Source organism: Hemibagrus wyckioides, linkage group LG03 (genome assembly GCF_019097595.1).
Source record: "Hemibagrus wyckioides isolate EC202008001 linkage group LG03, SWU_Hwy_1.0, whole genome shotgun sequence".
In the NCBI taxonomy this organism is placed as follows: Eukaryota; Metazoa; Chordata; class Actinopteri; order Siluriformes; family Bagridae; genus Hemibagrus; species Hemibagrus wyckioides.
The window spans coordinates 27,308,777-27,332,645 of record NC_080712.1 but is presented as its reverse complement, the minus strand read 5'-3'; the positions used below and the strand labels follow the sequence as shown (position 1 = coordinate 27,332,645).

The 23,869-nt window shown below is 38.6% G+C and overlaps 1 protein-coding gene across 1 annotated transcript in view; it reads right to left on the bottom strand.

Moving 5' to 3' along the window:
• lrrc1 (leucine rich repeat containing 1) overlaps positions 1–23,570 on the bottom strand; it is a 40,236-nt gene extending 16,666 nt beyond the window's left edge. The window contains exons 1-4 of the mRNA XM_058385976.1: positions 23,014–23,570; positions 9,973–10,090; positions 7,171–7,249; positions 6,003–6,092 (exon numbers count right to left, since the gene is read on the bottom strand). Of these exons, the coding sequence (XP_058241959.1) occupies positions 6,003–6,092; positions 7,171–7,249; positions 9,973–10,090; positions 23,014–23,172 (446 nt within the window). The 5' untranslated portion in view covers positions 23,173–23,570. The remainder of the gene's footprint in view (positions 1–6,002; positions 6,093–7,170; positions 7,250–9,972; positions 10,091–23,013) is intronic.
• Positions 23,571–23,869: the final 299 nt, after the last annotated feature.

The window sequence follows — 23,869 nt, the reverse complement described above, 5'->3', positions numbered from 1 at the left end:
AAACAGCACCACATCCATCGCTCAAGTTCTAGCATCGGTGTGATTTACTGAGTGTAAAATGCTCAAAGCTCAGCTTAGTCACATTATAGCCACGAAACATTAAGATTGGAGCCATCCAGGGGTAATCAGGGACTTAATATCCAAAAATAAAAAAGGCAAAGAAAAGAAAGAAATTGAATGATCTAGAATTACATGCTGTAAAAAAATAGCAATAAAAGTAATAACTTTGTAAGACTGTATCTATTCATATATTATATTGTCCTGCCATTAATCTATATTCATTGAGAGAGAGAGAGAGAGAGAGAGAGAGAGAGAGAGATTAACTACCATTAGACATTTACTCAGATGTCTTTATTCAAGGTGACTTACAACTGAGCTGAGAAGATGAAAATTAAAGTCCTTACTCAAAAGCCCCAAAAGTACCTCAGCAGTGCTTGGATTTAATATCACAACCTGCTGATCATTAGTCTTTACCACTGATCCACCACCAGCTATAGTAGTGTACACTGGGTAGCAAAGACCCAAATAGATGAAACCCATTTTCAACACATCACATTTTTAAGCTGAACCAAATTCGACTCTTACCACATCTCAATCCACAGCCAAAACAAACCTGTGTGTATGGTATCAATGTGGTACAACGTCCTGAAGTAGAGCTTTAGTATAAAGGATAAAGGAAGTACGGGGTTGCAAGGTCAGATCCCAGTGTTGAAATTAAAGACAAAATTTGGGTGACAATTTGATTTGTGCAACCTAATTGTTAAAGCAGGTAAATGGTTTCTGAGAGGGGTGGAATGGGGAGAAAAACGTGGCCAAAAAAAGCAACATGCTGCAGGATTAAACACACAGAGCACTGTGATTTATGGCTATAAATATAGCTCCTCAAAGATAGGCTTAGCACCGTTGTGAGCCCCACCACCCTCTCCACGATTTCGTGAAAAAAAGTCATGAAGCAATTTTGTTGAGACATAAACCTGAACTGCTGCCAACAACAACAATAATTGGCGTGATTCCTTCAAAACCAGACAAACCTGGTGTTGGATAATGGAAAAAAATCAACCCAGGGCATATTAAAAAAAGACCTAGACTAGACATGGGTGTAAATTTTGCTGACACACTCACGAACGATCCGTGATCAGTTTTCAGAATTAGGGCAAAATTGCAGCTTCGTGAGTCACTGCTTGACATGTAGTGCAAGTGGAGCAGCAAACATCCTAACGACCTCCGAGTGAGCTGTCAGATTATTGGTCAGATCATTTCAGACCTGCCCGAATTTTTGGTCAGCTGTCAGACAGTGTGAGCAGTCTCACTAGCCCGAATTTCCCCATAAGTATAGTGGAGTTTGTATGCCAACAAGTCAACAAAACAGCGTAATGAGAGTGCGAAAGCCAGGTTAGTCAAGTTGGGTGGCAACGATATACACTCATGTATAGTATTTCTTCTTCATCTTTCCATGACCAGCAACAAGAAACATGAAATGTTACTAGGCAACAGATGGCACCTTGTCTTTTATATTTCGAGGGTGAGTGGTATACGCTTCGTGCTGAAACTGACAGATTGAGTTGATTCTCTAAACTTCTGAAATATTACAGTAGACAGAACCGTGTATTAGGCACAATTTACAGCATGTACACTTGCATTATTTAGTGTGACTATTGCAGTCTTCAGCTGGACAGGAACAATAATTCAAATGAACACTGCAAGTTGTCCAAAAACAAAAGTTGTGTCAGACATTTGGTCTAATCTACAATTCTGTTCAATTCTGCAGCTGCGCAACTTGTTTTAAACCTGCCTAAGTTTTCCCACACCACCCCACTGCTGCGTTCCCTCCACTGTACACATCAGATTCAAAACACTGACGCTTGCCTACAAAGCCAAGAATGGACCAGCGCCCTCTAACCTCAAAGCTTTTATTACTCCTCACACTGCACCTCACTCATTCAGATCTACTAGCGCTGCTTGACTGGTCACCACCATCTCTCAGGGTACAAGTAAGGCATCTAGACTCTTTTCTCAGACCTACTAACAGTGATCGAATGGTCCCACCATCTCTCAAGGTACAAGGAAAGTATACATCTAGACTCTTGTCTCAGACCTACTAACAGTGATCGAATGGTCCCACCATCTCTCAGGGTACAAGCTAGGTATACATCTAGACTCTTCTCTGTTCTGACACTGAGGTGGTGGAATGAACTTCCCCCTAGATGTCAGTACAGCAGAGTCACTGACTGTCTTCAAATGCTGCATGAAGACCTACCCCTTCCCGAAACACTTAAACTAGCTCTTATTTTCCCTGTTTGTTTTTTTTATGTATTTTTGTATGTTGTTCAGAAGTTTTTAGGTATCCTAAGTCCTATTGAACCAGTGTTAACGTATACACTGACTGAGACTTCAAAGCACTTTTGTACGTCACTGCGTCTGCCAAATGCCAAAAATGCATATGTAAATGTTACACAGACTGCATTAAATCTGTGATCCCTGAAAGTTAGTTGCAAATGAAGCAAGTGAAAGCACTTGAAGTGGCTATCTGATATTCTAGTAAATAATTTTACACATTAAAAGTTTTATGTTAATTAAATTACTAAACCATTCTAAGAACTTTTACATTGTTATCCATGTTTAGTTTAGTATAAAGGAACCAGAGAGGAAACTGTTTGTCTGCTATCTGGCCACAGCTCTGGATAATCACTAATTAACTAAACCTGTTCTAAGATCATGAGTTATTTTTCAACAGGAATTGAAAGCGATGTTTTCCCATGTGGGTTGGATACTGTCCCCACCTAAAAGGCTAAATCTGCCCTGGATATACAAAGCCCACAATTTTGTTTTTTTAAGTGCAGCACCACCAGCGCATCTAACAGTTCAGTGACCATAACCTGCTCATGACATAACACTGAGGGTGAGGTCAGAGCCTTATCTAGATATTTTCAGAATAGTTTTCAAGTCTGTTTTGCTTTAATGACCATCATTAATTGCGAAATACATTAAGAAGGAAGAGACTCTGCTAAAATAATATCTTTTACTTTTGTGTAAGAATCGACCAGCATCTCTTGCTTTGCCAATTTTACTCCTCCGTTCCTTGCAACAACCTTGAACATCGCTCTTGTTCCAGCTAAAAAGAAGCAGCCCCACTGCATGACGCTGCCATTTTTAAACATTTCTATTTTTCAACTTAAATTATTTTGGTTGTTATATCTTATTAAAGGGTGGAAAATATCTGAAAACTTATTTTAGTGATATTTGTGCACCATGCTGTAGTCAAGCGCTCGTAGATATAAACATTGCAAAAGATTTTTAACGGCCACGCAGCACCAGTGAAAAATATCACAGAGATTTAAGAAGTTCATTTGATCATATGCAAAGTCATGTCATTCCTGAGGTAAAACAGGAATGATGCTTTGAAGTGCAGTCTTGCTGGCCTGTTATTCAAATCATCCAGGCACTTTGATGATGATGATGATGATGATTATATTTCAAGTCTTTGCTTCATACTGGTTCTTTTATGTAACTTCGTAGGTTGGACGTTTTCTCAGCTGGAAGGAGGTATGTCGAGCGTCACTTTAAATAAGGAACCATTTTGGCGTGGACGATAATTGTGAGTTCGCAGGTGTCTTTGAATCCAAAAGTGCACAAAATAAATAAACAAAGAAGGAAGGAAGAAAGGAAGGAAGCAAGCACGTAAGCAAGTCAGTATGTATGTAAGGAAGCAAGCAAGCAAGCAAGCAAGAAAGAAAGAAAGAAAGAAAGAAAGCAAGAAAGAAAGCAAGCAAGAAAGAAAAAGCAAGAAAGCAAGCAAGAAAGCAAGCAAAAAAGAAAGCAAGCAAAAAAGCAAGCAAGAAAGAAAGCAAGCAAAAAAGAAAGCAAGCAAAAAAGAAAGCAAGCAAGAAAGCAAGCAAGCAAGCAAGAAAGAAAGCAAGCAAGAAAGCAAGAAAGAAAGCAAGCAAGCAAGAAAGAAAGCAAGCAAGAAAGCAAGCAAGAAAGAAAGAAAGCAAGCAAAAAAGCAAGCAAGCAAGAAAGCAAGCAAGCAAGAAAGCAAGCAAGCAAGAAAGAAAGCAAGCAAGAAAGCAAGAAAGAAAGCAAGCAAGCAAGAAAGAAAGCAAGCAAGAAAGCAAGCAAGCAAGCAAGCAAGCAAGCAAGAAAGAAAGAAAGCAAGCAAGCAAGCAAGCAAGAAAGAAAGCAAGCAAGCAAGAAAGAAAGCAAGCAAGCAAGCAAGCAAGCAAGCAAGCAAGCAAAAAAGAAAGCAAGAAAGAAAGCAAGCAAGAAAGCAAGCAAGCAAGAAAGAAAGCAAGCAAGAAAGCAAGCAAGCAAGCAAGAAAGCAAGCAAGCAAGAAAGAAAGCAAGCAAGAAAGCAAGAAAGAAAGCAAGCAAGCAAGAAAGAAAGCAAGCAAGCAAGCAAGCAAGCAAGCAAGCAAGCAAGCAAGCAAGAAAGCAAGCAAGCAAGCAAGCAAAAAAGAAAGCAAGAAAGAAAGCAAGCAAGAAAGAAAGAAAGAAAGCAAGCAAGCAAGAAAGAAAGCAAGCAAGAAAGCAAGCAAGCAAAAAAGAAAGAAAGCAAGAAAGCAAGCAAAATAGAAAGCAAGAAAGAAAGCAAGCATGCAAGCAAGCAAGCAAGCAAGAAAGAAAGAAAGAAAGGTTCAGACCCCGTTCTATGAAAGCTGAGAAGGTTAAAAGAAAAAAAAAAGGAATTCACATATGCTTGTGCTGATTTATTTCTAAAATGAAGCTGTTTGTTACACTATATATGCTATAGATTAGCAAAAGTCTATTACAGATTTAAAGATACTGCCTTTAAATGGGCCTTGACTCAGTACAATAAGGACAGGGCTGTCTCATGAGGTGTTGTGGAAGAACTCAGCTTTTCTCTTATACACATGTAAACAAAGATCTAAATAGTGGTCTACCTTTTTAAAGAAAAAAGAAAAGAACAGAGAAAAAAGGGAAAGAAAATATCTTCAGCTGAATGAAATAACTATGCTAACTCGAGTCTTGGCTTATGAGCGCTGCTAGCTGGGTGTGTAGTGTAAAAGTGCAGCTTTATGCAAATGAATGTGAGTATAAAATGTGACTCGTAGTATGTGTCATGAGTAAGCTACACACACACACACACACACACACACACACACACACACACACAGTAGTAAACTTTAAAGAATCTTAGATAGAAATATTTTACATATATTTTTTAAATTATATAAATGGTATATATCTATATATACACACCAATGCTTATTCAATATCTTTAAGTGCCTAGAGAAATGTAGATTTTTTAAAAATAAAGCAGATTGCTCCCATTTGATTGCATGCAAGATAGAGCAAAGAAGTTCGCGGAAATTACACAGGAAATGAACAGAGTAATGGCGTGATGAGAGAGAGGGAGAGAGACAGAAGGAAACAGAACTGGCATACAAATATCACAGAACTGCCAGATGAATGGTGTATTTACTGCAGAATCATTAAAGTGAAGTGATCTAGGGTTTATTGTCAGTATGTGTATATGGATAGTGGCAGGAAGCCAAAAACAAAGAGTTTTAACTGGCAGCTTGGACATAAAGATTTATATATATATAAAAAAAAAAAAAGAAAAAGAAAGAAAAAAAATCTCCATGCAACAGTTAGGGTTGTTCCTTGGCTGTGTCAAGAGAAAATAAAATGCCAAATGTCTGTATGGCAAATATATTAAAACTGTCAGCTCACAAAATGTTAAAAGGTCATGCCATTTTTTATTACATGCTGGAAAGGAAGGTTTTTTTTTTCTTGGGGGGAAAAATGTTGCCATGAGGTCAGGTCTCATGAAACATCCAACAATTCCAAATCCAGTAGATTACATTGAAAAAATAAAAAAAAACACATTTTACTATTTTTTTTTTATTTTTAAAACATGGCTGATAAATCAGCTATTGTTAAAATTCAGACAATGTCCCTATAGGAGTCATTAAAACAATGGTCAGCAATATCTGTGCTTTTTTTTCCCCCCAGCACCAGGCAAAAAGGAAACGTGTGCTTACTTTCCAATGTTATCAGGAAGCGCTTGTAAAGAAATGTCATTGATGGAAAGACATGTTAGGTTCCGCAATTCGCCGAAGCTCTCTGGCAATCTGGGGGGAGAGAGAGACAGAGAGACAGAGAGAGAGAGAGAAAGAGAGAGACAGAAAGAGAGAGACAGAAAGAGAGAGACAGAAAGAGAGAGAGAGAGAGACAGACAGACAAAGAGAGAGAGAGAGAAAGAGAGAGACAGAAAGAGAGAGAGAGACAGACAGACAGACAGACAGAAAGAGAGAGAGAGAGAGAGAGAGACAGAAAGAGAGAGGGGGGGGGAGAGAGAGAGAGAGAGAGAGAGAGAGAGAGAGAGACAGACAGAAAGAGAGAGAGTATCAGAGAGAGAGAAACAGACAGACAGAAAGAGAGAGAGAGAGAAAGAGATAGATAGATAGAAAGAGAGGCAGAGAGAAAAAGAAAGAGAGAGAGAAAATAGAAAGAGAGAGACAGAGAGAAAAAGAAAGACAGAGAGAGAGAGAAAATGAGTTTCCATTTACTAAAATAAAAATTCAATATTTCTTCAATATCACAAAAGTTCTGAAAAGTATAAAATAGTGAGACTAAATGTAATGCCTATAAAATATAAAAAGGATGAATGTGAACTGTTCTTCATGCACACAGACCTGTGAGTGAGAGGCAATAACGGCTCAAGCACAAGGACAGAGTCCACAAACAAAACTGCTAATAAAGAAAGCAGACCTGATCCAAAATCACTGTGAAAGCCAATCAGTATTTCACACTAACCACAGCCAAATCCCAGGTCTGTTAGGGTTCTGTTAAGTCAAATAGTGAAACACACAGACCCACGGTACAATCAGTGAGAGAACACTTTCATTAATCACACACACAAAAACAGTAGCAGCGATCCAAGATGTGCAATCACCTTAAATCAGAAGCCATGGTTCTCATGGATGAACAGACGCATAAAAAATGAAATCAAACATAATTTAGATGGAGGCGGGAATTAAAAAAAAAAAAAAACAGGAAATGCACACAGCTGGTGTATCAGACGATACTGACAAAAAGGACGGAAATAGAAAAAGACGGACTATCACTAATCCTCTCACTGCTTATTTATCAGAGAGAGAAAAGTGAATGTGTTTAGATTAATGTGGTTTGTGTGTGTTTTTCATTTACCTTGTCAAAGGGTTGCCGCTGAAGTCTGCTACTTGAAGGGCTTTGCAATAGGAAATGTTTTCTGGAATCTCGATAATGTCTGTGGGGGGAAAAAAAAAAAGGAGAGAGAAAAAAAATGCACTCAATTTTTTAATCTAAACAAAAATACTAAGCATCTCTCTGTTGCAGGGAGTGTACAGGTCAAAGTTCAATTCATTTTGCTATAGATATTTAACAAAAGAGTTAGCCCCGGCGCACACAGACACCAGGCACGAAACGCCAAACAGACTCGAGGGAAACAGCCATTTAAATCCATTTGAGCCGCCCACAAAATTACGGCACGGCCTTGCCAAACATGGAGTCCAGGTTGTAAAATTGGCGTATGAAACTTGAAAACAGCGGAGCAGAAAAAGGGGTAATTATCATCCAGGCTGTGTTCCCAACAGAGAAATATTCTCAGTGATGACCGTGCCATAGCTAAGCTCAGAGGGCTTAAAATAAAAAAAATAAAAACAGAGAAGATGCAAAAAATACACAGGGTGTGTGCAAGCAAGTGTGTGGGAACCAACGGAAAAGAACTGCTATTTAGGATAATAAGGCCTCTGGGATAAAAAATAAAAAAAATCCTGATCAAAAATAAAAAGAAAAGGATGGTGTTATTACTAGATTTGGTGTTTTTTTTAAACATTAATAAACTCATGGTGTTGTACTGTCTGTTAAACTGTTGCATTAATCCACCATAAACTCTTCTTCAAAACAGGATGTTGTTGTTTTTTTAAACAGTCCCTTGCATCAGTATCCCTCCCTTAAACATTTCCACATTTTTCTAACTACCTGGAAGCAGAAGGAACTTAATTGGGTCATTAAGCTAGACAAAACAGCCTCAAATATCAATGTGGGACAAAACTCAGAATCAGAATCGGCTTTGTTGCCAAGTACTGTGGGTTTTACACGTACAAGGAATTTGCCTTAGTGTGTTAGTGCACAATAATAATAAATATAAAGATAAAAATATAAAGAAATCTAAGAATTTTAAGCAAGATTAACTGTAGAAAATATAGATACATTTATACACTGTGAATAGTGCAGTATTATATCGTGTAACCAGTGCAAACTATTCAATTCCCGAAGCTACAAGTGGAAATGTTAACTGTACATTAATTTTATATTAGCGAACAACTCGCAGTTAGAGGTAGGAAGGTAAGATAAAGGTTCAGGTACAGCATGGCTGTCTATATAGCTTGCCAAATATTAATAACTAAAACAAAAAACAAACAAAAGTTGTTCAGAGAAGCACCCAAATAAGCTGAGGGTAACTCTGATGGAGCTGGCAGCCACTGTAGCCTGGATGCTCCAATAAGCTGGGCGTGAAGGAGTGAGGAACCATATGAAAAAACTTAAATCAGGTTAGAGACTTAGCAAACATGAGGAAAAGCATCTCTCTGATCTGACCAGACTTTCTGACCTTGAAACAAAGCGTTATATTTGGCAGAAACCCAACACTGCTCATCACACTGAGAACACCATTCCCACAGTGAAGCATGATGCTGGTAGCATCATGTTGAGTTACTGCCTTAGCCTCTGTTTTCGTCATTGAGTTATAACCCTCTTATCTTTCATTACAAGGTCAACGACTTCTGAACGATGGCTTCCTCGAGGTCCCATACTCTGTCCATTTCTTACGAACAAATTTAATAATGTTCCATGGGACGTTTGAGGGGTTTTCGTTATGCTGTTCACAGAACAGGTGTATGTATATTTAACACTTTTAATAGCTCAAAGGTAGACCCTCTTCGACAATCTAAGTGATTTTTGAAAGGCAACAGGAACTTATTTCAAGGGATTCAAAACAATCAGGGTGAAGACTGATGCAAACACAATTTTCGGGGTTTTTTTTTTTTTGGCAAGTAACCAAATGCTATTATTTTTCCAGCAATATTATAATATTATGTAGGACCTACATGAAAAATCCAATTAACTCCAAGTTATAATACAAAAAACGTGGAAAAAAGAGGAAAAAAACATACGGGAGTCACCGTATAGGTACATAATTATGTTCTAGGGTCATTTGATATTCAGCAACAAAAAACATTACAGAAAATCATTTGACTGCTTATGCTCAATAAGTATAAATTATCCTCATCTGTACAGGATCCTCGTTAAAATGAATCCACATACATGTGCAATTAACATAAATATAGGGCTCATGAGCGGCGACGGAAATGTGAGAGATCTCAAATATGAATCCCAATGATTTTATTTACAAGAACTGGGCGTTTCTCTGAAATGGATATAAGGGCAAGACAAAAACTTACCAAAGAGGCTCCTGAGAGCCTCCTGCATGTGATAATCTCTTACACTCTTATAATCTCTTATATCCTCATGTGATTATCTCTTATGTTTTCTTCACATGTTGTAGCAATGTTGTGACAAAGAGGAAGGGGAAAAAAAGAGCTAAAAAATCATACATTTTGCCAAACCACATGGTAAATTGTGTTAAGCACTGGTGAGACCAAGGCAGAAGTTTTTTGGAACAATTCGAAAATATACCTTTGCCAAAAAACACAAGGCTAATTATTATCTAAAGCCCAGCAGACCCTTGGTAAAGCATGGTGGTGGTAGCATCATGCTATAGGAATTCCTCTAATTAACTAGGAATAAGTCAGGATAAAGGGAATCATGATCAAGCGTATTGTCGGTGTAATATCCACTGTAGAGCTGGTTATACAGTCCGTATGTACGGTTCTACTAACCCAAATATAAAGCAGTCAAATACAAAAGCAAAGACAAATACAGAGATAATAAGAAACCAGGGTCACCTACCGTTGCGCGAGACATCGAGCTCTACAAGCTGCATGAAGTTGGCTATCTCAGGAGGTAGCCTCTGGATCTCATTGTCGCTCAGTCCCAGCTTTCTTAACTTCACCAGCTGGAAGAATTGCTGAAAAACAGCAAGCAAAAATCATTTAATATGAGAAATCAACCAACTGCAATTAAATCCCTATTCTCCGTCTTGCTATTATCTATTCAGATCAGATCTCCTACTTCTCACTAGAGCTGCGTTTCCTTACAAAGAGGTCTCTAATTTTTAAGTCGAATTTCCAAGAGGTGCTTTTTATAGGAAAAAAGCACCATGATAAAGAGAACAAAAGCACAGAAACCATTTAAACAATCATTTTTTCCTCGCTTAGAGGAGCATAGTGTATCTATAGTAGAGACAGAAAAACTCAGAGACTCAAATACACCAAGTGCACTGGCTTGTGGTTTAACCCCAAATAAACATCATCTGTTACAGTGGGATTTTCTTCACAGCTTTTTTGGATTCATCAAACTGCTGAAGCTCAAAGAAAAGCAGGTAAGAAGATATCAATCAGGAGGAGGAGGAGAGGGTTACATCATTGTCGACAACTGAAGAAAAATGGGGGAGCAAAGTGGCATTTACAAGAACAGGACGTCCCTCCAAAACTGACAAAAGGACAAAACATGTCAGGGAGAGGCTGAAGAGAGATCTACAACAAATTTAAACTGATAATTAAAAGATGCTGACAAAACATCACCACTACTCATCACAAACCTTTCAGAAATTCAAATTCTATGTACAGACAGGATGCGAAGGAAAAAAGAAAAACGCCTCCATCACTGAAGCATAAAACCGTCTGAAAATGTCTGTAGAAAGGCCATGATCGATTCCTTTCCAAAAAAGAACAGTTAAGCAATTAAGATTGTCCAGTGGCCCGGCAAAAACAGCTCTGTGCATCTCTGCACCGGTGATGTAATCAGCCGTTTAACGCTTTATCTGCCCTACTTCTACAACTACCTCTCCTGTGTGGCTTTTATCACAATTGCGGTCTTAACCACCGTTACGGGAACTACATAAATGTGACCTGGCTTCATAATCTCATTCGGAAAAGCCATTCAGATACTGACATGCAGCTACACTACGCAACTCCGACTTCCATTCGGTTAATAACAAGGACGCATTATTCTTCCTCTTATTATTATTCATAACCCAAAGTGTTTCGCCGCCTTAATAAACACCTGGAAAGTTGACAAAAAGAAAAAAAAAAACATGTTTGTTTTAGCTCCAAAGCCACTCCTCTCCTTGTCGGACAGCTGCTCTTCCTGTTTGTCAGCACACACATAATAAGGTAGATAAATAAAATCTATTATTGAAGTTGTTACATAAGCTGTCATATTGCCTTCAAATCCCTGTGTAATTCTGGAGCAGAGAAAGTGAAAGGATTCAATTTGGCTTATGATTTCTGCGGGCTCTCGGGGGGGGGGGGGGGAAGCTGCATCGTCGTCAGAGCCTTTGTGCACAACTCGTACTTTCGACTCAAAGTCAAACCTGTTTAATGTAGGGAGATCTACATGAAGGATGACCTGGTGTCTCTGATGACACAATGTGTCGCAATGTGCATCATGGTAAACATCACTACACTGAGCGATTTCATTGTTCCGACCGATTTTCTGCCGCATTTAGAATAAAATCCCATGTCGAGTAACTTTATTTGTCTTTTGCATAATATTCAGAAGGGATAAGAACTATCAGTTAATGTCTGGAGCTTTCAGGATGTCGGTATGAGAGTTTTCACAATGTACACACTACACTTTCCACATTAAAAATTCCACATGCATTTTATCTCTTTTTCCCCCAGAGGCCCAATAAAATGGAATTTCTGGTCGTTTGGGTTGTGTGCATGTTCAGGACTGAGATTCTTTGTCATGTCACATGCTAGATTGCTGTTTAATGGCGCAAATGAAAGTAGAATTTAAAAAATCTGTAGTGTTTGTCATATTTTGACTCGCTATGTGCAATGTATTCATAGAAAAGATCCAAAAAACAAAAAAATAAACACAAAAACAGTTAGTTTAGTTAGCACATTTTATCAAACCCATTTCTGATAAGAGATGCCCCAAGTGCTTGTTCTACTAAAATACTGTGTTAGTTTATCCAACAGAGGGAAAAGCACTGACAAACCTCATGACCATAAATGAATTTATTTCATTATGCTGATTGAAAATGTCCCTTTATTCAATTTCTGGGCCACCGGAGGTGTACTGGTAAAAAGGGTTAATGCAAATTAATAGTTCTTTATTAACAAGCACTTGTTTCCAAAAAGCCCTGGAAATGCCTTGTATATTATATATTTTATAGAGTTTTATTGTTGCAGCCAATAATGTTACTATAAAGTTACTAGAGAAGTAAAGGAGAGAACATTCTAGAATGCTTGTGATAAGTGAAAGGTCCTGCTGGTCCTTACTCCTGTGTTAATCTTCTTCTGTCCCTGACTTAAATGAATTAAAAGAAATGTCTGAAGAGTCCTTTAAGATAAATGTGCTGCAAGCCCTCACTGCTGCTGCCATCGACTTGTACGTGAAAAGGGACACGTGATTATAATGAACAACGAGTCCTGAGAGCTTACACAGCAGCAGTTCACTGAGAGAGCGAGAGAGAGGGGGGAAAAAAGCAGGAGAAAAAAGAAAAAAGTCCATTTAGTTCCTCACTCCAGTGCTTGTGTTTTAGTGGTCAGGTCACAAAAGAGAGGCGCAGATAAGAAGAATTCATTTCCTCTATTCGTAAGCTCTAATAGACGCTACATCAGAGCAATCAGCTGCTACTCCGAGCTTCGAGATTACTTTACTTAAAACATTGTGATGCTTTGACCTCGCTACTGAAAAAGTTGTAACCACCAACACCTCCATCACTCCCTTACACTGCAAGTACTGATGCTTTCGATTAATCCAGGAAGACTAGTGCTTTCTCACTGTATCATTACATACATTGTGGAGTCATTTGGTGCGCAGTGACACTCTGTCCTCTCGCATGCCTAACAGATAGAGCGTATCGAAAGATTTTTCCAGAGGCATTCAGTCCTTATTCATTAATAAAATAAGACCCTTTACAACCCCAGTATGAGTTGAAAAAAGCCTACTATCTGAGATGATACTTCTTGTTGTAGTGCGACAGTAGAGCACACACACAAGTAGTCCTCCTTAATGGTTAGCATTAGCAAACATTATTGTGATTGATAAAATACAGTCAACGGTTCGAGACACGGGCTCAGGAAAGGTTAGCGATCATGCTAGACACTAGAACTTTTGGGGGGGGGGGGGGTACACTGTTACACGTTCTCCCATTTCAACATGGGTTTCCTGTGGGTTCTCTAGTTTCGTCCAACCTCCTCCCTAAATTTTTCCAAGGTATGAATGAGTGTGTGACCCTGAATAAGATGAAACACTTCCTGTGGGTGAATGAATGAATCATCGGGCCTAATTTTATATTCAATAAAAGAGAAGTTTTAATGTGGAGCATTCAGGGATCGTTTAGGAGCATGCAAAAACATTTTTCTTCAATTGACAGAAAAACTGAACAGAAACAATTCAGGATTTCTTCAATGTTAGCGTAAAATTCCAAATGTTCAGAAAGTTAGAACCGTCACTGCATGTTTTATTTACTAAACCAGTGACTGAAAATTAAAAAACACCTCAAACACCGTGAACAAAACGCAGCCAGGTTTATCTTTTTTCCACAGTTTCTCACTGACGTGTTGACAAAGAGCACAACAATCTCTAGAACACTTATTTCAATATTCAAAAACTGCCACTTCGATGGTTAAATGCTGTAAATGTAAATGCGACCGGGTATTCAAATCCCCGTCCTCCTCCCTAATTTCTGCGTCGCCTCCACTTCCAGCACTGACAGTTTCAAAGATGAGAAAATCCTGCGATCGTTATTCCCGGACTTGGCACGGTGACAAAATAGCTCGTGGTTGTTGCGCATACTCGCTCGTAAAAAAAATAAATTCATCATAGTATAATAACTGTGTGGCGTGCAAAAGTTTGTGCACCCTTCATGCAAAGCATTCAGAGTTACGCCAAACAACATTACGCCTGAATTTGATGTTTAATCTTCTGGATCAGACACAGAGTTTTATTTTATTCAATTCAAAAGCAATTGCATTGAAAAGCATATTATCAATTTTCAAATAACACACAAAAAAAATAATCCTTTTTCAAACAAAGACCCAACTTTCTGTTCATTTTCTGTAGGAGCTATGTTCATTTTATCTTAAGCCACTTTGCATAAGTGACAAGGTGAGTGTGTTTTAAACTTATGTCACTAAATCAAACCAAAAAAGGCAGTTCGTATGCGGTTTTCTGTCATTTTTCATGTTTTTTGTCCATGTGGACTGAAACCTTTAGGAAAACTACAGTAGTTTGGCCAAAACAATAAAAACATGCCATGCTAGTGTGGACTATGCTAATGACAACTATACACACAGAAAGCATCAACAGGTGGACGTTTTTGTTAAACATAATGGAAAATTGTCTTTCCAAGTCTAGCAAGGGCCAGGAATTTGCAAGATATTATTAAAAACCTGTCCTGACCAATTCCATACATCATATGCTTTATGCTGACATGAATAAATATGAGAATATCAATCATAATGCAGTAAATCTCGACACTACTGGGGAGATTGATGGGGAAGCCACCACCGCCAAGAAGTCCAATCCGTTCAGGCTTATTTGACCTTGATGTGACCTTGACCCAAGTTTGGATCAATTCCAGTAGCCAATAGGTTTTTTTCGCTGGATAGCATAACAACTCTGGAGAAACCCTACAAGCATTCAAGCACCCGTTCTTGAGATGTTGCGCTTATGCGAACTTCAGACAGACGTGTGGACAGATGGGAGGACGAGTGGACGGGAGCATGGATAAACAGATGGCAAAAAATTAACAAGTTAAATTGTAGATAGCCTTAAAAATATGCCATTTTAATTTTTTTTGAACATGAACAAGAAAGAAACATGTCTGGGGGGTCAAACAGGATATAAAAAAAGGATATATTTCAGACATCTGATGCTGCTCATACTTCAAAATCTAATCAGTTCCTGTGCTCGTTAGACTGATAAATCCATATAAATCTTATGGACATTTAATAACTCGTTCTTGAGATATATCAGGTGTCACTGACAGAATGATTAAGTAATTCATGCTTTACATTTCGACATCTCCTAGCAAAGCACTAGACATTATTCATTTCTTTGAATTGCAGCAGCATCAGCAGTAACCTGGACAGACCTCCAGCACTTCCTGTGCAAAAAACAGTCAACATACAACTAGGTGACTGTATGTGGGTTAAGATGTTTGGCCCATAACAAGCCACTGGAACGGCTTTGAAGTGCCTTCGACGCCATTCTTCCCACAGCTGCCCGTTTTTCCTTTTAAAATGCACCATCCTTCTGGACGATATGCAGCTCAACGACGAGAAACTGAGAACGTATCAGCTTGTCTTCTGTGTAACTAAATCCCACCGGGTGTCACTGTGTTGAAAATGGTTGCAACGAGTGTCAGAAAAAAATCTCACTTGTCCTGTTCCTCAGGCTCAGCCTGCAAGCTGTAAAGTCTCCTGAGAGACATTGTACCGTACCCACAGCAACAAGCAGAGCACACTGGACTCACGCTCGTCAGATTAGAACCTCATATCTTAAAATTCTCCAAAAAAAAATGCAAATTTCCATTACACTGCAAGAGATTAGCATATACTTGCGTCTCTGTTGAAGAGATTTGGAAACAAACTGAGAACTATTCCTATAGTTATATATATATAGAATATATATATATTCCTCCTGTTTCTGGATGACTAGCCAATTTTCTATCTAACGAGTAAACAAAAATGAGCTTTAGTCTTTAAGTATACTGTTAAATACAATACCAAATAGCTGAAGCTGCAAATTAGCATATTTTATATTTGGATCATTCTGAAAAAGTAGCAGCTCTTGCTTTAAGGTATAAGATAAAACACTGGTACAATCTGCCTTTTTAACTATAATGCAAAACAAATTATTTATTTTTAAAGAAAAATAGATTTCTATTAAAGAAAAATAGATTTGGGGTCAGTGTTACGTGATACGTAACAAGCAAGTTGAAGATTTAAATCCTCAGGTGTTTAAAGACACTGGTATCAAGCAACAAAAGAGTAAATGAGGGATAAAAAAGGATGAATACTGACAGAAGAGTTCGGGTCTTTGCTACAGGCCATAACACTGGGGCATACTGTGATTTGAAAAGGAATTCACGGCATATACAAAGTGTAAGGAAGAGCTGAACGGGTTTATAAGGAATTAAATAGAGTTGGTGTATTAATATCACAGTGGGGCAGATGGGAGTCGTGCTTTAATGCCCTTCTTTAAGGCAGAGACAGTGTAGACCTCTATACACATATAACCATAAACTGCACTCTACCCTCTTCCACATACATGAGCTCTTAGACACTCGGGGTTGGCCAGCACTGCTGTGATTGACCGGAGAGACAGAGCCTCCCGATTCTGCTCTCTAAACTCCCATAGAACTCATCATCTCTTTGCTGACAGGATGAAACTTTATTTATTTATAGTTTTATTCATTCTATTGGTTCTAGAATGTCCTACACATAGCACATGAAGTGATTTATAAAGTGCATTATAGAGTTGAGAGTTTTTTGGTACTTAGTTGTAAATTAGATCTTTTTATATAGGGTAGAGGTGTCTATTATTGTAAAACAAGATTATGCAAGAAAAAGCACTGCTGGAAACATGACGCTTTGTCATTCCTGTCTGCTGTGCTGTCGAGGTGTTTACACTGCCAGGAAACGCCACAGTCAATAACTTTTCAATCTGACACGCCCGCACAGTTTTAGACCTCAGGTGTGTGTGCGTTTGTAGCTATATAGATACATACATACATACATACATACATACATACATACCCCTAATTTAGGGCTTATTAATTGGCAGCACAAATATTAATCTCACACAGCATCCTGACGATGAGTTCCATGTCATCTTGCATCAGCAAGAGGTTTTTATTGCCTTACTTTATTACAGTTTTTAAACACTCGACGGTCCTTAACAAACAGGCTGTATCTCTGCCACTCCTGTTTACTCTCCAAACAGCTAAACAAGTTCATTAAGTTAATCAAACACTCCAGCGGTCTGTAGAATGAGGCAATGAGCAGGAATGTTCAGGAATGGCAAAAATTTCATGTCTATAGGTGCCATGTTGGCCTGCATTCCGACATGAACTTTAAGGCTCTTTCGTGTAGGTACATCACATCGCATGACACACAAAAGGTGAATCACGTTTTGAAAAACCGCATTAGGGATTAGTTTAATGGTTTCAGGATTAAAACAAAATATAGATTAAATTTTAATATTTAGAAAATAAATGAAAAATTAAAACAGTAGCAGTAGAATACAAATAGACGATCATCAGCTCCAGTTACCTGATGATTTACACTTAGCCACTCATTAGCTCTACAGCCAGCGCCTGCATGAAATGTGAACTATTTCTGGACTGTCCATACGGCCCTCTATCTGCACTTTCCACATTCTCATATTTTACATTTGTTGAACAGGTTTCTTTCCTCCTGCTCCACCCCTCCTTACTTTTCAGACTTCAAACCGTAGTACTTATTTCAGCAAAGCTTTTCTTGCTGTTGTCTTTTTCAAGGCAACACTCCCTCTTTCAAGCTCCACTTTTTGTATTATTTTGCATTGTGTACTTGTCCGTTTCCTGCCATAGGGTGTAGGGAATCGTTGGGTTCCCTTTTTTGTGAGGATTACTACCTCATAAGCTTTCTTCCTAATTCCTAATGCGTTTTTCTTCATAATTACACATACACACAGTTTATTCACAACAGTTATTCATAACAATCATCCTGTATTCATGCCACTGTATTTCATCAGTAACTTGTGCATTTTTTTTTTCCCCTACTGTACCGCTAACACCACTTTTTCACTTGCTACTCTTCTTTCCACCGCTATTTGCACTTTATCTTGTATCATTTTACCTCATTTTTTCTTTTATCTTATTCTATTTAATTTCATTCCATATTCAGGTTTTTTTTATCCTCCTTTTTGACACTATTCTATCTGATTGTATTTTAGTCCTAAAAAGCATTTCACTGTATGTTGTACCGTGTATGTCCGTGTAGGTGACTAATAAAATTTGAATTAAAGTTTACTTATTTTTGGAAATAATACACACAATGTGCCAAAAATGTACAAGGAAAAACTTTTTAAAAATTCTAAAAATTCTGCCATATTTTCCAAAAAAAAAAATAAATAAATAAAAATGTGCTAGAAATTACATAACATTAAAAAAATTTCAAGTTTAATTTATAATTAACGCAAAAAAAAAAAAAAAATCATTAAATGTGGTCTGTAAAAATTGAAGAAACAGCAGAAGTCAGTTAAAGCTAAAATTGCAGACATCATAATACCAACTAATAACAGAATCCACAAATTAATCTCACTGAACTTCACACTATTTAATCAATTTAAAAACATTACTCAAAAGACTAAAACTTCCTGTTTAAGGTTCCTGGTCAAGTGAAATCAATCATTCGTTATTAAAAGGTGAAGTCGTCTTCTCGTGTCTATAATAATCCCTGTGCTAACATTTCCTGATGCTCGGTCAACCTGGCGAGCTGCTGTTCCTGCGTCTACCTCAACTCGATAAATCCAATTAATTTTATTTGCAAAGCACTTTTAACAACAGACATTATCACAAAGCAGCTTTACAGAAATCCGGATGCAGATTTATATTTAGATCCCTAATGAGTAAGTCAGAGGTGACAACAGCAAGGATCAAGTCCCTGAGATGATGAAACTGAGGAACCGGTGCTCTTCTGGGTGATATCGGATAGAGGGATTATAACTGTAAAGGTAAATAATGCTGCATGTGTTGAAAAGAAGTCTTGGGATGAGTTGTTTAGGATTACAGCAGCGGTTCTTAGGTACAAATCTACAGCATCCAGGTGACAAAACTACAGTCAGGTCTAGAACATGCGATTGAGAATGTTATTGGAATTAAACTGAATTAATAAGAATACACTGGAGGTTGCTTCGATCAGTGTAGGATTTACTGCAGTTTGTATATGCTTAGCTATTCCACAACTAGGTGTCTTTTATTCCCTCACAACTTATTTCACATACAACTAATCAGATAAAAGAGTTGATTTCAATCATTTGGAATCTCTAGCTGTAAACTCTCAATATCCAGTCCAAAGAGCTGATGATTACGCTGAAAAAAAATCATAAGAACCCCATCAGAGAGGTTGCAAAAGCATTAGGCGTGGCCATATATCAACTATTTGGTAGATTATTAACTACAAAAAAAACATACAGGAACGCAAAAGGACCGGATACGGAAAATACCTTGGATGAATGACAGCATTATTTCCCTTCTGAAGAAAAAAAACCTGTTTAAAACAGCTGGGTGGATACAGAACACTCTTCAGGAGGGAGGTGCCTCTGTGTCAAGGTCAAAAATCAAGAGAAGACTTCACCAGAGGGTTTATCACCAATATAAGGAAGCCAACTGGCTGATATTAAAGCTCTGCAGGTTGAACTCATATTCCTTTCATTCTCATCAATTCTATTCTACTGATTCTATTGATAGCTGAAATAACAATAACTCTGTCAATGTCCAAATATTTATGGTTGCTGTGTTCTTTCAGCTAAATGGTTAGGGTTAATAATAAATATATCAATTTTGTTAGCTATAATAAAATATATTAAAAAATATACTGTTGCTAATTATAATAAATATAATTTCTATGAGGAAAAGATCCGGAAGAGAAAAGATACTTGGCAGGCAACAGGGGGGGGGGATAGGTCCCCCTTTTTGCTGCCAAAACAGCCCACGGGCTAGCCTTCACTTCCCACATGTATCAATGAGCCTTGGACACCCATGACCCTGTCACCAGTTCACCACTGTTCCTTCCTTGGACAACTTTTGATAGACACACTGACCGGGAACACCGGTCTGCAGTTTTGGAGATGCTCTGATCCAGTCGTCTAGCCATCACAATTTGGCCCTTTGTCAAACTCACTCAAATCCTTACACTTACCCATTGTTCCTGCTTCTAACACATCAACTTTGAGGACAAAATGTTCACTTGCTGCCTAATATATCCCACCCACTAACAGGTGCCATGATGAGGAGATCATCAGTGTAATTCACTTCACCTCTCACTGCTCATAATCTTATGCCTGGTCGGTGTATATATCTTTTTGTTAAGGGTGTATTTTTACCTTAATCAAACAGTTCTAAGTGATCACATCACTGCCCTACATGCCACGTAATCTCCATGTGAAAGGGATATACAGTATACGTAAGTGACGTTCATACATTAAATGGTTAAAAGCAGGAATTATTCAAGTGTAGCACACAGCACCTTTAAAAGCGAAACTGAAATACACATCCAGTTTTCATGTTTACACATGTAGGTGATTTAAAAAAAAAAAAAAAGTAGCTGCTCAAGTTTGTTCATTTAAGCAGCAAACCTTAAAGAAAAAAACAAATCCTGTTAGAAGCAATGGAAATAAATCTTGATAACCTCGACACCTATGTTGCAATTCTTGTTTTGAAACTACTGTTGGCTTTCCAGTGAATCTGTTTATTTTGTTAAGGAACAGGACTAATTCTCTGGTTTGGAAATAGAAATGTAAATTATGGATAACGTGACTGCTGTGGTTGCTCGTTCTCAAGGTCATGGCAGGAACCGGATACTACTGACATGTTATGGGAACCTTTTCCAAAGACATAATCGCCCTTTAAAAAATTAAATTAAATTAAATTAAATTAAAACAACAGATCTACAGATTTCCATTTTAACTGTCTAAATGAAGTCTTGTAAGATAAACTTTAATAAATCAGAAATTAAACAAGATTTATCTGTATTACTCATTACAATGAGGAATTACTTACAGTTACGTATTAACATATTCACCTTCCCCTTTCAGTGAAGTTACAGAGACACTGCTGGAGATGAACTGATTGAAAATGCCAAGCTGGGTCAAACTGACGTCTAATCAAAAGCAAGGTTTTGTTTTAGTGGAGCTCTGACACCAACTAAATTCATCAACGATCTGGTGAGGAGATCAGAAGATTCTGCCATTTGTCTGATATGGGTTCAGTGAGCTGCTGAGGGATTTGATTAGTTACATGTCAGGGCACACTGTAAGCAGCTCTTTTGGTCAATTTAACAGCTTTGCATGGCGCACTTATCCAGTATTATGTGGTTCTGAAGCTTGATTTTCAAAAATGTGTGGGCATCCTTAGTCTCTGCCTGGTCAGGGTCACTGTGCTTTAAATTAGGCTACATGTTTGCCTACGTTTTGAGAAAGAGAGAGAAACTGGAGGGCAGTTACATCAATTTTGGGAAATGAGCTTATTTAATACGCTGCTGAAATATTAACTACCTCCTTTAGAGAACAACAACTTTGATTTAGAGACCAAAATTCCATTACATTGCTCATCTTTCTAGACTGTTGAGCAATCATTAAGAAGAGCGCTCACATCTCATACAGCTTTGTAATGCACCTAGTTGCAAAAACTGAAACTGTAACAAGTGCTAATAAAGACCCACTGGGGCGGGAATCCCGCTGCCCCATGCTCACTCTACTTTGAGTAAAGGATGAGCAGGGGACATGATTGTTTTAATTAAATCAAATAAACTTCTGCAAAATATAGACAGTGTATCTGTGATGTAGAGAAAGTGAAAGAAGAAAAGGGGGATTATGAAGTCTGTTCAACAGAAATGCGAGAGCACCACAGTGACATTGTTTTCGACACAAAATCTGACAAACAGTTAAAAACTGTGTCACTTTTCTGAAACCTGCCAACCGAAGGTACACTTACAGGTTGTAAACACTAGAAACAGTTTATAACAGTTCCTAATTAGTTCCTTAATCATGTCTGCTTAATGTAACACACATAGCACAGCTGATTACTACATTATGCGCATTAAATAAGTTTGCTTTTGTGCAGTATATGATTTTAATATAATGATTAGCAGCCAAGACATCTGTATATTCAGTTGCCCCAGACTTCAACCTGACACGTCCCGTAGTTTCTGTAATCGCATGTTATTGACTACCAGCTTCTAGGCTGAGAAACAAGATTAACCAGTCCAAATTAGGCATTTTTCCTGTTTTGGTCTTGCCAGTTCGCTCCACTCTGAGGATAGGGGTATCAAGCCCTCAGTGAATGAAGTCTAGGAACAAACAGTATAGCTCATACACTTATTTCACATGCTTAATTTATAGTAGATTTTCTCAGACCACCCTCCAAAAATTCAACAGTAAACATACAAGATATACAGGAGTGTAACACTATCTATACTTTCATCTGCTCCGAAGACCTGAACCAAAAGTAAGGATCACTAAGCCAGAAGAGCATGGGGCGTTAATTACCCACTATGGAAAGTGAAGACTATCAAATGCTTCTTCTGAGACACGTGAAATCAGCCGAAGACATCTTTTCAGACTGCTGCTCAGGCAATGTCAGGGGGTAGCGTAACGCACCTGGAGGTAGGCACTATCCACTCAATTACACTTGCATATGAGCTCAGACACACCCATGACTGGCCAGCATCGGTGTGATTGATAGGAGAGAGATTGGAAGAGTATGCTGCCACTGTTGGGCCCTTGAGCAAGGCCCTTAACTACACCTGTTCCAGGTACTGCATCACGGCTGACCCTGTGCTCTGACCCCAACCCCCAAGGATGGGATATGTGAAGGAAGAATCTCACTGTGCAGTAATGTATATGTGACAAATAAAGACAACATAACTTAGCATGGCTCTGCACCATGACATGAGTCTAATCTTGGTTTCTGATCAAATCTGGGCCTCGAGACTGAAAGTTTTAGGCCACAGGTGAGTTCCTGTAAGTGCGTGCACAAGTTATAGAGAATCAACAACACTTAATAGGTTAGTAATAACATAAGGTGGACAGGGTCTGGTCAGCTGAAGTGAAATCCTACAGGTTTTAGATCTCCCCCTGCCTGGTTTGTGTGTTTTTCTTGCTCACCTTGGGTAAGTCTCGGAGTTGGTTCGCGTCCAGTAAAAGTTCTTCCAAACTGCGGCTATAGCGATAAATCTCGTCTGGGACATAAAGCAGTGAACAGTGGCGCCGGTCAATCGTCTCGACATGACGGTTACACCGCCACAGGGGGATACAGTGAAACATGGTTACTCTCACAACACGACGCTGTTCAGTTACAACTAATCAAGCCTGCAAGTTACAATAAATCTCGTCAAGTCTGATGCAGATTTCAAGCGCAGGCGATGGACCAGGTCCCGGGCCGGGTTTCACCACTGTACACGGGAACATGGGCTAAAAACACCGAGCAAACTCTCCACTCCACTTCTCAAGCGTCGCCCCTTCCATCGTTATCGCACCGTCTTGGCTGGAATGTTGACCAAACTTCCCATACTTTATTCCGCGAAATCGTTTACATGTCTACCGCGCTGGGATCGCCGTCGTGTATTTCCCGTAGTTTGTTTCCTCTTAGTCCACTTTCTGACCCGGAAAACACTCACTCACTCACTCACTCCTTCATTCCAGGCTGGCGTCACACGCTTTCCCTGAGCCCCTCCCACTTGTAGCCCCGCCCACCCCTGGGAAAGCGGAAGGGAGGGGACAGTAATTCCACACGGAGTTCAGGAAGAGGTTAGCTTCCCACCGTACCTGCTTTATAGACTGACCAGAAGGAAGCAGTATTTAGTTTGTTACACGATTCCATTGATTTTTATTTATAATTAATTCATGTACTATTGACAAAACACGCCTTATGCTGGTAATAAATAACTATTGAATACTGTAATTCTGTAAGTGCGCCCGGTGGCTATAAAAGTAAATCCTCCTCACAGTGTGCATCACTGAA